We start from the raw sequence: 12510 nt of genomic DNA, 5'->3' as shown, positions 1-12510 counted from the left end.
TGGGTGCGCCATATCAACGGGGCGCATACAGTGCTAGTGATGTGCGAGGATGTTGAACTCTGGGAAAAGGTTGAGGAAGTCCATCTATAGCCGCTTGTGACTGATCGGTTCGTCTAGCGATGGACGCCTGATGGCTCCTCCTCGGCATCCTCGGCTTACCGCTCCTTTTTCCTTGGTATGTCTTCTCTGTTGGGGGCCAAGGAGCTCTAGAGGGCCTCAGCACCGCCAAAGGTCAAGCTCTTCTTCTGGCTGGCCCTTCATGGCCGTATCTGGATGGCTGAACGTAGAATGAGGCATGGACTTCAGGACTCCACTGAATGTGCCCTCTGTGGTTAGGAAGATAAAACGGTCGACCACCTCCTTGCTTCCTGTGTCTTCGCATGGGAACTCTAGTACCGTTTCCTGCGTCCCATTGGTTGGGAAAGGATCACGCCGGCGCCAGGGGCGGCGATCTCTGCTTGGTGGATGGATGTGAGATGTTTGGTGCCTAGAGCGATGCGCAAGGGGTTCGACTTGGTGGTACTCCTCTCTTGGCGTCTTTGGAAGGAACGTAACTCCCGCGTCTTCGACAACGCGCCCAACACGGTGTCTTAGGCAACACGAGGGGGCTCGAGGAGGGTGACCAGTGGGTCGCTGCGAGCTTCGTGGCGCTCTCGGTGTTCGTGGTGGCTGCGTCGATGCCGTAGTGTTCTTCGTTTCGCTCTTCTTGTCGCAAAATTTGTTCTCCATGTAGTCCTTTGAGTACAACACGGGTTGGTTGTTGCTTGGTCCAGGCATCTCGCCTTCGGACGTATTTGTACTACCTTTTCAGATTCTCCTCCTTAATGAAATACACGTGAAGTCATGTTCTAGAAAAAAAACACACATATCCATAATTCCATATATGTATTCCCCCTTTTCTATTATTTTGAAAGTGAAGGCTACATATGTCATTTACTCACCATATGTGTAGTGATAGTGATGTATTGCTTTTTTATTTACACATCACCATATATGTATACTGTTGTGTATTGCATCCATTTACTCTCATCACCATGTGTATTGCATTTATATTGTATTATTACAGGTCGGTATGCAAGCACTCTATTAAATGTTCTATGCGCTCTAACTTCAGTCGTTTCGTCTGGTTTTCTAAAGTTTACGATAAATTTGCTAGAAGACACTGCGCTCATTTCGGATGAGTAAGAGAAAGAAATATTAATTTCACCCATGGCTCTTTCTTCTTCTCCTCCTCCCTCCCTCCCTTCTTCTCTCTAATCTTCTCTCCCGTGCACCTAATACAGGAGCAGAGAGCAAAGCCATCGGGCTATTGGGAGCACAAGTCGTGGCGACGGCGGTAGGAGGCACATGGCGAGAGGCAGGGGGTGATTAGAGCTGAGTGAGAGCCGACGGTGAGAAGGAGGTTGTGCTCACCAAGCCACACAAGCTTGGTCGCTAGGAGCTAGGATTGCAGTGTCGAAGTCTATGCCAAACACCCTCCTTTCGCCCGATTTCTGCCACAGGACAAGGAATTGGGTCGAACACCACCACGATGCTCGAATTCCTCGTGCTAACTCGAAGCTAGAAAAGAGCCAGGGTGGCGATCAACTACAAAGTGGTTGAGGACGATCAAGAGTCGCGCAAAAGCACATCCAAATTAGTAGGGGTGGTGTAGGCGCTATCGGAGAATCAACAGAGGTGGACCCATGGAAGTTGTGGGAAAGGGTGAGTGAGTCCCCAAATTTTACTAAACAAACTTAACTGGGCTAAACAAAATTTAGTGTTTTTACTTGATATTGATTTATTTATTATCATATCATATCTAAAAGGCTGAATCGATAGTTCTCAAGATTAATAGTCACTATAGACGCACTGCTGTCAATGGACACGTCGCGTATTACTAAAAGAATAACGTAAAAAATCTTAGAATAAATATAAAAAATACAAACACCCACGCAAAGTCAAGGGTGGGCACAAGAAACTGCGAGTACCATGCCTAACATGACTCAAAGACTGTCCTACATATTCAAGAGGACATTTAGATTGACACCGAATTTTCCTACCACATACTCCGTAGGTCGGCATCATCAAAATTCTATCACTAATTTGCCCAAATATTGGCAAAGAAATTATTCTTTTTCTGAAACAGCAAGGAAATTAATTTGCATGAGAGCAGAGAAATAAAATCGAAGCAAAATTTGGAGGCAAGACAAGTACTCTATATGTCCCGAAAAGAATATAATTCTCATTTTCGAGGAAACAATTTTAATTTGATCAAATCTATATAAAAATATTAATTTTTATGATACCGAATATGCAGTATTGAATTAATTGTAGAATATACTTTTGATAAAATTATTTGAAGACATAATATTGATAGCATTTTCTACAAAGTTGATCAAACTTAAAACAAAATCTAGAAATAGATTCTGTTTAGGACGGATTGACAACAGTTACCTGACCACTTAATAAGGATCTGTTTGGATCTCATTCTTATAGTGAATGTAGAATCTGGATTAGAATAGGTTTGAGGTTCTGGATTCTAGAATGAGTGTTTTGATCTCATTTTTATTTTTCCTGCCTCATTTTCGTTTTTCTTATATGAGATCAAACAGGGCCACAACCACACCGACGAATGGGATAGGGTCCGTTGATTTGCAGACGAATGGCTGAACCCTCGTCGCATCACTTCTCCCCCACTGCAAAAAGGACAGAAAAGGGTGCTCTAAACCCCACCTCCGGCTTCCCCTCCGATCTCACCCCACCGCCGCCGGAGAGATCTCCAGGATGGCGTTGCCCGGGCGGCGGGACGGCCCCTTAATGGTACGAGGCGGCGGAGGCGGGAAACCCCTGTCACGCAGGTCCCGCATCGCGGTGGCCGTCGCTGTCGGCGTCGCACTCGGCTGCGTCTGCGCCTTCCTGTACCCCAACGGCCTCTTCTTCCGCCCGTCTGCCTCTGCCCTCCAATGGCCGCGCCAGGTATTGCTCTTTTATTCTCTTTTTCTTAGTTCATACCTGCCCTGAAGATTACTGGAAAGTGGAAACGGAGATGTTGGTGGTTACTTTGCTCGTCACGGATAGCGTTCTACCTTGGACCAACTAGGAATGATGTTAAGGAACTTAAAGGGCAATCTCTGAGAGCATGCAGTGCATAGATCCATAAAAGTGCTAGCATATCAAGCTAAACTAGATTAACCTTGCAGCAAAATAGTATTTAGTCTACCTTATCTTTTTAAGGATGGTGTCGACGAGAGATTAAACGGGTAGTGTCTTATTGATGTATATCAAACCTCGGTGCATGGAGTTCGAGCATCTTTGAAGAAATGATGTGGCCTTTTGGGCTGGTTCCATTATCAACCAATTATTTTGTCTGCCAGTTACTCAGTAGTGTCTTTGGTAGGAGTATTGATAAACCCGAATGCAGATCAATGATTCTCATAGACACATTTGCATAGGTCTCATTGAAATTTGAGGTACACAGGAATTGTGTCCATGGCTGACAATCTTTGTTATGTTTACCTGCATGTGGACCACTTTACATCCCCATTCCTCACTGGCATTTTACCAAAATTTCGTGCAGTGTCCTTGATTCAACCCTTGCTACCAGTCCATCCCCATGTATCACATTAAGTAAGCCTCTGCAAACTAGGTGTAAGAACATTTGATAAACCAAAAGGATAGTAAGGAGCACTGGAGCTGCATGGCTGTTAGAATAGGGAAAGTTGGCTTTCTAGGTGTCAAGGATGCATCAGCAAGCCACGGCAGGACATAGTGACAAAATGGTTGCAAAATGAATCTTGCTCTCAAGGGTGCAAAGCTACCAGTATCTGTTGCGGCTTGTGTTTTTACCTTGGATGAGGAATAGGACTGCATGGATGTCAGCCCAACATTCAACTTTTATCCTGAGGTTCTTCAGTTTCATTTGTTAATCCTGTTCGTACTGTGCTTGTCAGGACTCAAGGTTCAGCTGAATGGCCTTAAGAGCTGGTTCAGACTTCAGACTGAACTCAAGTTGAGCTCAACTTAGATCAGAGTTTGAGCCAAGTCTGGGATTATTTTTGTATGCTAACTAGAAGTATAGAAGAATACAGTTTCTAATTTAAGAATGTTGTTGCTTTGTTGTTCTACAAGAGAACACTTAATTAGGACTTGGCTGCTTCCCACCTCCTACACTAATCCATTGCATAAGCTGTGGGATGGTATTTTGACTAAGTGGCCACCTAATCTGCTCTTTAAATGGCAGGTTGTTTCAATAGCTGTTGTGTAAAAACAATGTTTCCCTGTACCCGCATTATTGGTTCCTGTATTTAATAAATACTGCTGCTAGATAACTGAACTCGTTTACCGATGAAATGCTGTGAAGTTGTGTTTGTACTTGTACTGTTGTACAGCTCGGTAGATGTAACTTACAAGTGGTTTCTTGTAGTCTGGATTTGCAGTATTCTTGTCATCCTAGACAGTGCACTCAGTCTAAAATATACTTTCAAGTGAAGATCAAAGTAGACTTTACGAAGCTACAGAAATGAACAGAACAAATTCTTCCTGGACCTACATTTTCTCAATTGTTACTTCACCTCATAGTAATTTATTTTGCTAAATTGATCTGCTTTTTCTATGATGTTACTGTTAGAGTTATTAGTCCCTATTTATTGTTGCTAATTCCCTAGGCTAGACTGGCCCCTTGGGGCGCCGCCTCCAGGCTGGCCAGGCCCTTTGGGCTCTCTTGTTCTCTCTATACATATATGTAACACCTCTACTGTAATATTCATTAAGCTATTTAATCTCAGCCTTTGGCTTCTATCATGGTATCAGCCGCTTTCTCCTGAGCCACACCGCCCACACTCTGTTTCCGCTCTCCCAGGCGCACGCGCGTTTCCCAGGCGCACGCGCCCTCTCGGCCGCTGCGCGCGACTCTAGGTCGCTGCGCGCGCCTCTCTCCGCCCGGCTCCCGCGCACGCGCCCCTCGGATTGGCCGTCGCCCGCGCGCACCCATGGCCACCACCTCCGACTCCGGTGCCCTGGGTGCCTCCGCCGCAGCCAAGCTCCGCGACGAGGCACTCGCCGCCGCCCAGAAGCTGGAAGATGAGGCTACTTCCCTGCGCTCCACCAACACCGAGCGCAGCCTGGCCCTTCAGGTGGAGGCTGACCTCCTCAAGAACGCCGCCGCGGCCCAGGAGCGCGTTCGCCTCGCCGCCGCCGCTCTCGCCAAAGAGCGCGCGCAGGCAGACGCCCTAGAGCAGCAGGCCGCGGCCCTCCGGGAGCGCCTTCGCGGCGACTTCCATCGCGACGAGGACGACGCCCGCTCCTCCTCTGAAGCAGCCGCCATCGCCCATCTTCACAGCCAGGCTGCCGCCGTCCAAAATATCAAGAACCTGATCCCGATCGTCCTCGATCTTCAGGCTTCCAACTACTCCAAGTGGCGCGGCTATGTCCTCCTCCTCCTCGGCCGCTTTGCCCTGAAGGATCACGTCCTCTGCGACGACTCCCGCCTCTACGATCCAGCGTGGTCCCGTATGGACTGCGTCGTTGTCTCCTGGATCTTCAACACCATCTCCCCTGACCTTCTGGACGTCGTCCATGAGCGGGAAGGCATCACCGCTCGGGGAGCATGGCTCGGGCTGGAGCAGCAGTTCCTAAACAATCGCGAGTCCCGCGCCATGCTCCTCGACGCCGAATTCCGCACTCTCTGCCAGGGTGCCCTCTCCGTCGACGACTTCTGCCGCAAGATGAAGACCATGGCCGATGCACTTGCTGATCTTGGTGAGCCCGTCCAGGATCGCACCCTCGTGCTGAACGTCCTGCGCGGCCTCAATGAGCGTTTCCAGTTCATGTCTCAACTCATCACCCGCCAGCGACCATTCCCTTCCTTCGCCGACGTTCGTGCTGACCTGCGCCTGGCCGAGCTCAACATGGCACCGCCTTCGGCGCCTCCTTCAGCTCTCGTCGCCTCTACGCCCTCCAGGACGCCCACCCCTGCTGCTGCACCCCAGCGAACTCCACCAGCTGCGGGGGGGGGGGGGGGGGGGGGGGGGCTCCGGCTGGTGGCAACAGCAGTCGTGGCCGGCGTCGCCGCGGTGGTCGCGGCCAAGGCAACTCGGCTGGCGGCCCACAGCCCACCGGCGGTCCTCCCGGTGGCCCACAGTGGCCCTCCTTCCTCAACCCGTGGACTGGGTCCATTCATATGTGGCCTGGGTCCTCCTCCGGCGGCTCTCGCGGCCCACCACCGTGCCCTGGCCAGCCACCACAGCAGGCCATGATGGCTGGCCCTGCTGCCCCCGGCGCATATTATCCTCCGGCGCCGGCTGCCTTCTACCAGCCGCCCGCCCCGGCGCCCCCGTCTGCGTGGTCTCCATGGGATCCTCAGGGGCTCTCCAACGCGTTCAGCACCGTCTCCCTCACTCCGCCGCCAAGCGCCTCGGACTGGGTCGTCGATTCGGGAGCTTCTTCCCACGTCGCTTCTAACTCCGGTATGGTCACTTTGTCACCATCCTCCTCCTTCCCCTCCTCCATTGTTGTCGGCAATGGAGCCACTTTACCGGTCATGGGTACTGGCTACTCCACTCTTCCTGGCCCTTTTCACCTTAATAATGTTCTTGTTGCCCCTGACATTATCAAAAACCTTCTCTCTGTTAGACAGTTTACCACTGATAATCTTGTTTCTATTGAATTTGACCCTCTTGGTATTTCTGTGAAGGATCTCCGTTCCAAGAACGTCCTCCTTCGATGTAACAGCTCGGGGCCTCTATACACCCTGCAGCTTCCATCATCATCCTCCGGCTCCTGCGCTCTCGTAGCCACTCCTCCGACCACTTGGCATCGCCGCCTCGGACACCCCGGCAAAGCTACCCTTCAGCGGCTTGCTCAAACCTCTTTTATCGTGTGCAGCAAACCTGATGATAATTCTATCTGCCATGCGTGCTAGCTTGGGCGCCATGTTCGCTTGCCCTTCACTAGTGCCCTGTCCAGAGCAATCAAAAATTTTGACTTAATTCATTGTGATCTGTGGACATCACCTGTCATCAGTGTATCTGGATTTAAATATTATTTAGTCATTATTGCTGATTGCTCACACTTTGTTTGGACATTTCCTCTTCGCCTGAAATCTGACACTTTCCCTGTTCTCTCCAATTTCTTTGCTTTCGTGCTCACTCAGTTCGGGTACGTTATCAAGGCTGTACAATGTGATAATGGCCGCGAGTTTGATAACTCTGCATCTCGTGCTTTCTTCCTTGCCAAAGGTGTCTCCGCATGTCCTGCCCCTACACCTCACAGTAGAATGGCAAAGCCGAACGCATGATTCGCACCATCAACAACACCACCCGCACCTTGTTGTTCCAAGCTTCCATGCCCTCCTCATATTGGGCCGATGCTCTCACCACAGCCACCCACCTCATCAATCGCCTCCCCACCAAAACCTTGCACATGAGCACCCCCTTCCTCGCTCTCCACAGCACCATTCCCTCCTATCATGATCTCCGGACCTTTGGATGCTCCTGCTATCCAAATCTCACCGCCACTGCCCCTCACAAGCTGGCCCCGCGGTCCACTTTGTGCGCCTTCCTCGGCTACTCTCCGGATCACAAGGGTTATTGGTGCCTTGACCTTACCACCAATCGGGTCATCGTCTCTCGCCACGTTGTCTTCGACGAAACAACGTTTCCCTTTTCCCTCCGTCGGCCCTCCCCTCCACCCACTGAACTTGATTTTCTAACTAATGATGATTCCCCGTCAGTCCCTCCTCTATCTGCAGGTACTCCCAGGGCTGCTGGGCCGCCTCCAGGCGTCTCCATGCCCAGGCCGCCCCCTGTTCAGGAACCTGCAGCACCCGCTGTACAGGTGCCTGTGGCACCCACTGTCCCGGCACCTACGGTGCCCACTGTACAGGCACCTGCGGCGCCCTCTGTACCTACAGCGCCCGCTGTACAGGTGCCTGCAGCGCCCCTGTGCAAGCTGTCTCGGCACCCACAGTGCCTCCAGCACCACCCATACAGGTGCCGGTCCACAGGCCGCCCATCATCCACGTCTACCACCGGCGTCCTCCTGCACCAAGCCCGACGACCGAGCCTTCTGTTGAGGCTCCCGCCCTTCGACGCTCCAGCATCGTCCCATCTCCACCGCACTACGTCAAGCACGGCCCCCAGCTTCCAACTGGGGCTGTTCCCATCCCACCTGTCGCCAATTCCCATGGTATGGCTACCCGTGGGAAGATCGGGTTCCGACTGCCTCGCTTCGGTCTGCACGCCGAGGTCCTCTCCCCGCTCCCGCGCACGTGTCGTGACGCTCTTGCCAATCCTCACTGGCGCCAGGCCATGGAAGAGGAATTTGCTGCTCTCTCCGACAACCACACTTGGGACCTCGTTCCTCGTCCTCCCAAGGCAAATGTTGTCACCGGTAAATGGATTTTCAAGCACAAATTTCATGCTGATGGCTCTCTGGACAGATACAAGGCTCGCTGGGTTCTTCGCGGGTTTACTCAACAACCCGGTGTTGATTATGATGAAACATTCAGCCCTGTTGTCAAGCCTGCTACAGTTCGCACAATCATCACTTTGGCTCATTCCAGGGATTGGCCGATCCATCAACTTGACGTGAAGAATGCCTTTCTTCATGGCACCCTGTCCGAAACGGTATACTGCTCACAGCCCGCTGGCTTTGTTGATTCTACTCTCCCTGAACATGTTTGCAAACTCAACAAGTCACTCTATGGTTTGAAGCAGGCACCGCGCGCATGGTACAGCCGGTTTGCCTCCTTTCTGCTGACTCTGGGATTCACCGAAGCCAAGTCTGACACCTCTCTGTTTATCTACCGGCGCGGTACTGAGACAGTCTATCTGCTCCTCTATGTGGATGATATTGTGCTCACTGCATCTTCTCAGCAACTCTTACACCGGGTCATCGCCGCACTCAAACAAGAATTCGCCATGAAAGATCTTGGTCGTCTGCACCATTTCCTTGGCATAGCTGTTCAGCACAACCGGGACACTCTTTTTCTCTCACAACGTCAGTACACCCTGGACATTCTTGCTCGCCACGGCATGAGTGACTGCAAGCCATGCTCTACCCCCGTTGACACTTGTGCTAAGGTCTCTGCTGCTGCCGGCCCTGCTGTTGCTGATCCTACAGCATACCGCAGCCTTGCTGGTGCCCTTCAGTACCTGACTTTCACCCGGCCTGACATAGCCTACGCTGTTCAACAAGTCTGCCTATACATGCATGATCCCAGGGAAGCTCATCTTGTGGCTGCCAAGCGGATCCTTCGCTACCTTTAGGGCACTCTTGACTTTGGCCTTGTCATTCCCCGCTCTGCTCCGACTCAGCTCGTGGTCTACACCGACGCTGACTGGGCCGGCTGCCCCGACACCCGCCGCTCCACCTCCGGCTACGCTGTCTTCCTTGGTGGCAGCCTCATCTCCTGGTCCTCCAAGCGCCAACCCACGGTTTCGCGCTCAAGTGCGGAGGCCGAATACCGCGCTGTTGCTAACGGCGTGGCTGAAGCCTCCTGGCTGCGGCAACTTCTCCAGGAGCTGCATCACCTGCTGGCCTCTGCCTCCCTCGTCTACTGCGACAACGTCAGCGCCGTCTACCTCTCCACCAACCCCGTTCAACATCAGCGCACCAAGCACGTGGAGATCGACCTCCACTTCGTTCGGGAACGGGTCGCCCTTGGGGCTGTCCGTGTGCTTCATGTTCCCACCACGTCGTAGTTCGCTGATGTCTTCACCAAGGGTCTTCCCTCCTCGGTCTTCATGGATTTTCGCTCCAGCCTGAACGTTCGTCCCAACAACGTTCCGACTGCGGGGGTGTGTTAGAGTTATTAGTCCCTATTTATTGTTGCTAATTCCCTAGGCTAGACTGGCCCCTTGGGGCGCCGCCTCCAGGCTGGCCAGGCCCTTTGGGCTCTTTTGTTCTCTCTATATATATATGTAACACCTCTACTGTAATATTCATTAAGCTATTTAATCTCAGCCTTTGGCTTCTATCAGTTACATTAGCAACATAGCTATACAAATAACTGCTGAGTATGCTTATGCCATTAATTCATTTGTTTTCTCTTTGTGCTTTGTTCGTTTAGTTTTTGTTCTTATTCATTTAGATGTACTCCTGAAACGTAGTTAAATTCTAATACTAATACAATGTGTATTCTGCTCATTCGTTAGGTTGACTCAACTGCTTGCGAATCATCAGGACGAGTTACCAACCTTAAGTCCCAGTTGTCATCATTGGAGAGAGAGAATGTTGAACTTAGGAGGCAGATTAATGAACTATCCATAAAACTTCAAATAGCTGGACAAGGAAAAGATGAGACTTTGTACAAGCCTGGTCCGTTTGGAACTGTCAAGGCTTTGAGAACAAATCCAACAGTAACCCCTGATGAATCTGTTAATCCCAGGTTAGCCAAGGTATTGGAAGAGGTTGCTGTGAAAAAGGAACTCATTGTTGCATTGGCAAACAACAATGTGAGGGAGATGCTCGAAGTTTGGTTTACCAATATCAAACGAGTTGGTATTCCAAACTACCTGGTTGTGGCATTGGATGATAATATAGAAAGCTTATGCAAATCTAAAGGGGTTCCAGTCTACCGGCGTGATCCTGATGAAGGCATCGATAACATTGCAAAAACTGGTGGAAACCATGCCGTCTCTGGACTTAAGTTTCGTGTTTTAAGGGAGTTCTTGCAACTTGGATATAGTATTCTCCTCTCTGACATTGATATTATTTTCTTGAGGAATCCATTTGAGCACCTTTACAGAGATTCTGATGTGGAGTCCATGAGTGATGGCCACAATAACATGACAGCTTATGGTTTCAACGACGTGTTTGATGAACCTTCTATGGGTTGGGCCAGATATGCTCACACAATGCGGATTTGGGTTTACAACTCTGGGTTTTTCTATATTAGACCAACAATTCCTTCTATTGAACTTCTTGATCGTGTTGCTGGCCGCCTTTCTCATGAGCCAAAGTCATGGGACCAGGCAGTTTTCAACGAGGAGCTGTTCTTCCCGTCTCATCCTGGTTATGAAGGCCTTCATGCATCCAGGAGAACCATGGATATTTATCTTTTCATGAACAGCAAAGTCCTCTTCAAGACAGTGAGGAAAGACGCTCAGCTCAAGAAACTAAAGCCAGCGATTGTGCATTTGAACTACCATCCTGACAAGTTAAAGCGAATGAAAGCGGTCATCGAGTTCTATGTCAATGGCAAACAAGATGCACTGCGTCATTTCCCTGATGGGTCGGAATGAGGAAATTACAGATTTTGCCGGTAAAGAAACCTATACCCTCTGTATCCTACTCATTTTGGGGTTGTTCTGGCATTTGGATCTACTACATGTGGCCGATGTGGGATCTTCACACGTGCGAGAATGTTTGGCGAGTGCAACATGGATGCATTGACCTTGAGCTATTTGGATATCTCCTTGGTCTCTAGTCTCTACTAACCTCAACAGTTCTGTAGCAAATTTGTACAAGCTTAGATAGATGGCTGATCACATTTTTCTTTCCCGTGTGATTTTTTGAGGTTCGAATTTAGGAAATGGAGGCGGTTTGTTCTGAACTAGTAATACGATTTGATGCTAGCGTTTTCTTGTGTGGTGGTTTGCTTGTGAATTGAGAACCTTTTACAGTTTCAAATTATTAATTTTGATATTATCCACAGTTGAAGCACTGTTGTGGACAGGATTTGAGCACGGGATTCTTTGGTCCTCCCGTGCCTGTCATGTGTCCTGGGTCTAGAGGTAGTACAGCTAGTGATGTGATCTTGGTTTGTTTGTTTCTGCCGCGTCGCTTGAACAAAAGGCAACGTGGGGAACACGTAGTCGTGTATAGATTCCCAGCATATGTCCGTTCGTCCAATGCAAACGTCGGCCTGTTGCCTCCTATAGTGTATAGCGGGCCATGCTATCAAATTGCCGAAGGCAGGCGTGACAATAAGGACATGTCCGAGACTATTCTGCTCTATGTTTTTGAGCTTTGCTATGTATTTTTTTTTAGCTAAATAGGTGTAGCTCTAAAAATTATGTTCTAGAAAAAAATGTGAAGTTGAGAGAGCCTAATTAGGTGTTTCAGAAACTTTCTTTTACAGAACTACTCTTTGATAGAGTTTATGGAGCAGAGTATTTGAAGTTTATGAAGCAGAGTCAGTGAAGCAATACCAAACGAACCAAAATACTACACCGCTCCACTGTGTGCGTGGTGTTGAGGCCAAAACATTCTCATGCCCTTTTCGTGTGCCCCCTCGCCAAAGTAATTTTATTTTCCACACACTTTGTGAAGTGGCTCATATAGTTCATTTAGATATCAGATATCTCAGCTATTGTTCCACCAGTTCATAACAATTTATTTCCAATTTGAAAATTTCTTTAAAGTGTAGAAAGTTTTTGGTCAGTAAGTTTGCAGTGTTCGTTCCACGTGAGTTTTTTTTTTTGTGTGTGTTCCATGTGACATTTTTTTTCTCCTCTTATACAAAAATTGTTCCACCCGAACATTTTTTTTTGTGGTCCAAGAGAACTTTGGCTTTAGCTGAAATGT

At 49.5% G+C, this 12510-nt stretch overlaps 1 protein-coding gene across 1 annotated transcript; it reads left to right on the top strand.

Moving 5' to 3' along the window:
• Positions 1–2661: 2661 nt before the first annotated feature.
• LOC136494214 (arabinosyltransferase RRA3-like) lies at positions 2662–11616 on the top strand. Its single transcript, XM_066490385.1, has 2 exons — positions 2662–2958; positions 10137–11616. Exons 1-2 carry the CDS (start codon positions 2767–2769, stop codon positions 11223–11225), a joined length of 1281 nt encoding a protein of 426 aa, XP_066346482.1. The 5' UTR covers positions 2662–2766; the 3' UTR covers positions 11226–11616.
• Positions 11617–12510: the final 894 nt, after the last annotated feature.

This window comes from Miscanthus floridulus, chromosome 1 (genome assembly GCF_019320115.1).
Source record: "Miscanthus floridulus cultivar M001 chromosome 1, ASM1932011v1, whole genome shotgun sequence".
NCBI classification, from domain to species: domain Eukaryota; kingdom Viridiplantae; phylum Streptophyta; class Magnoliopsida; order Poales; family Poaceae; genus Miscanthus; species Miscanthus floridulus.
The sequence above is the reverse complement of the archived record's forward strand: the minus strand, read 5'-3'. Positions and strand labels throughout refer to the sequence as shown.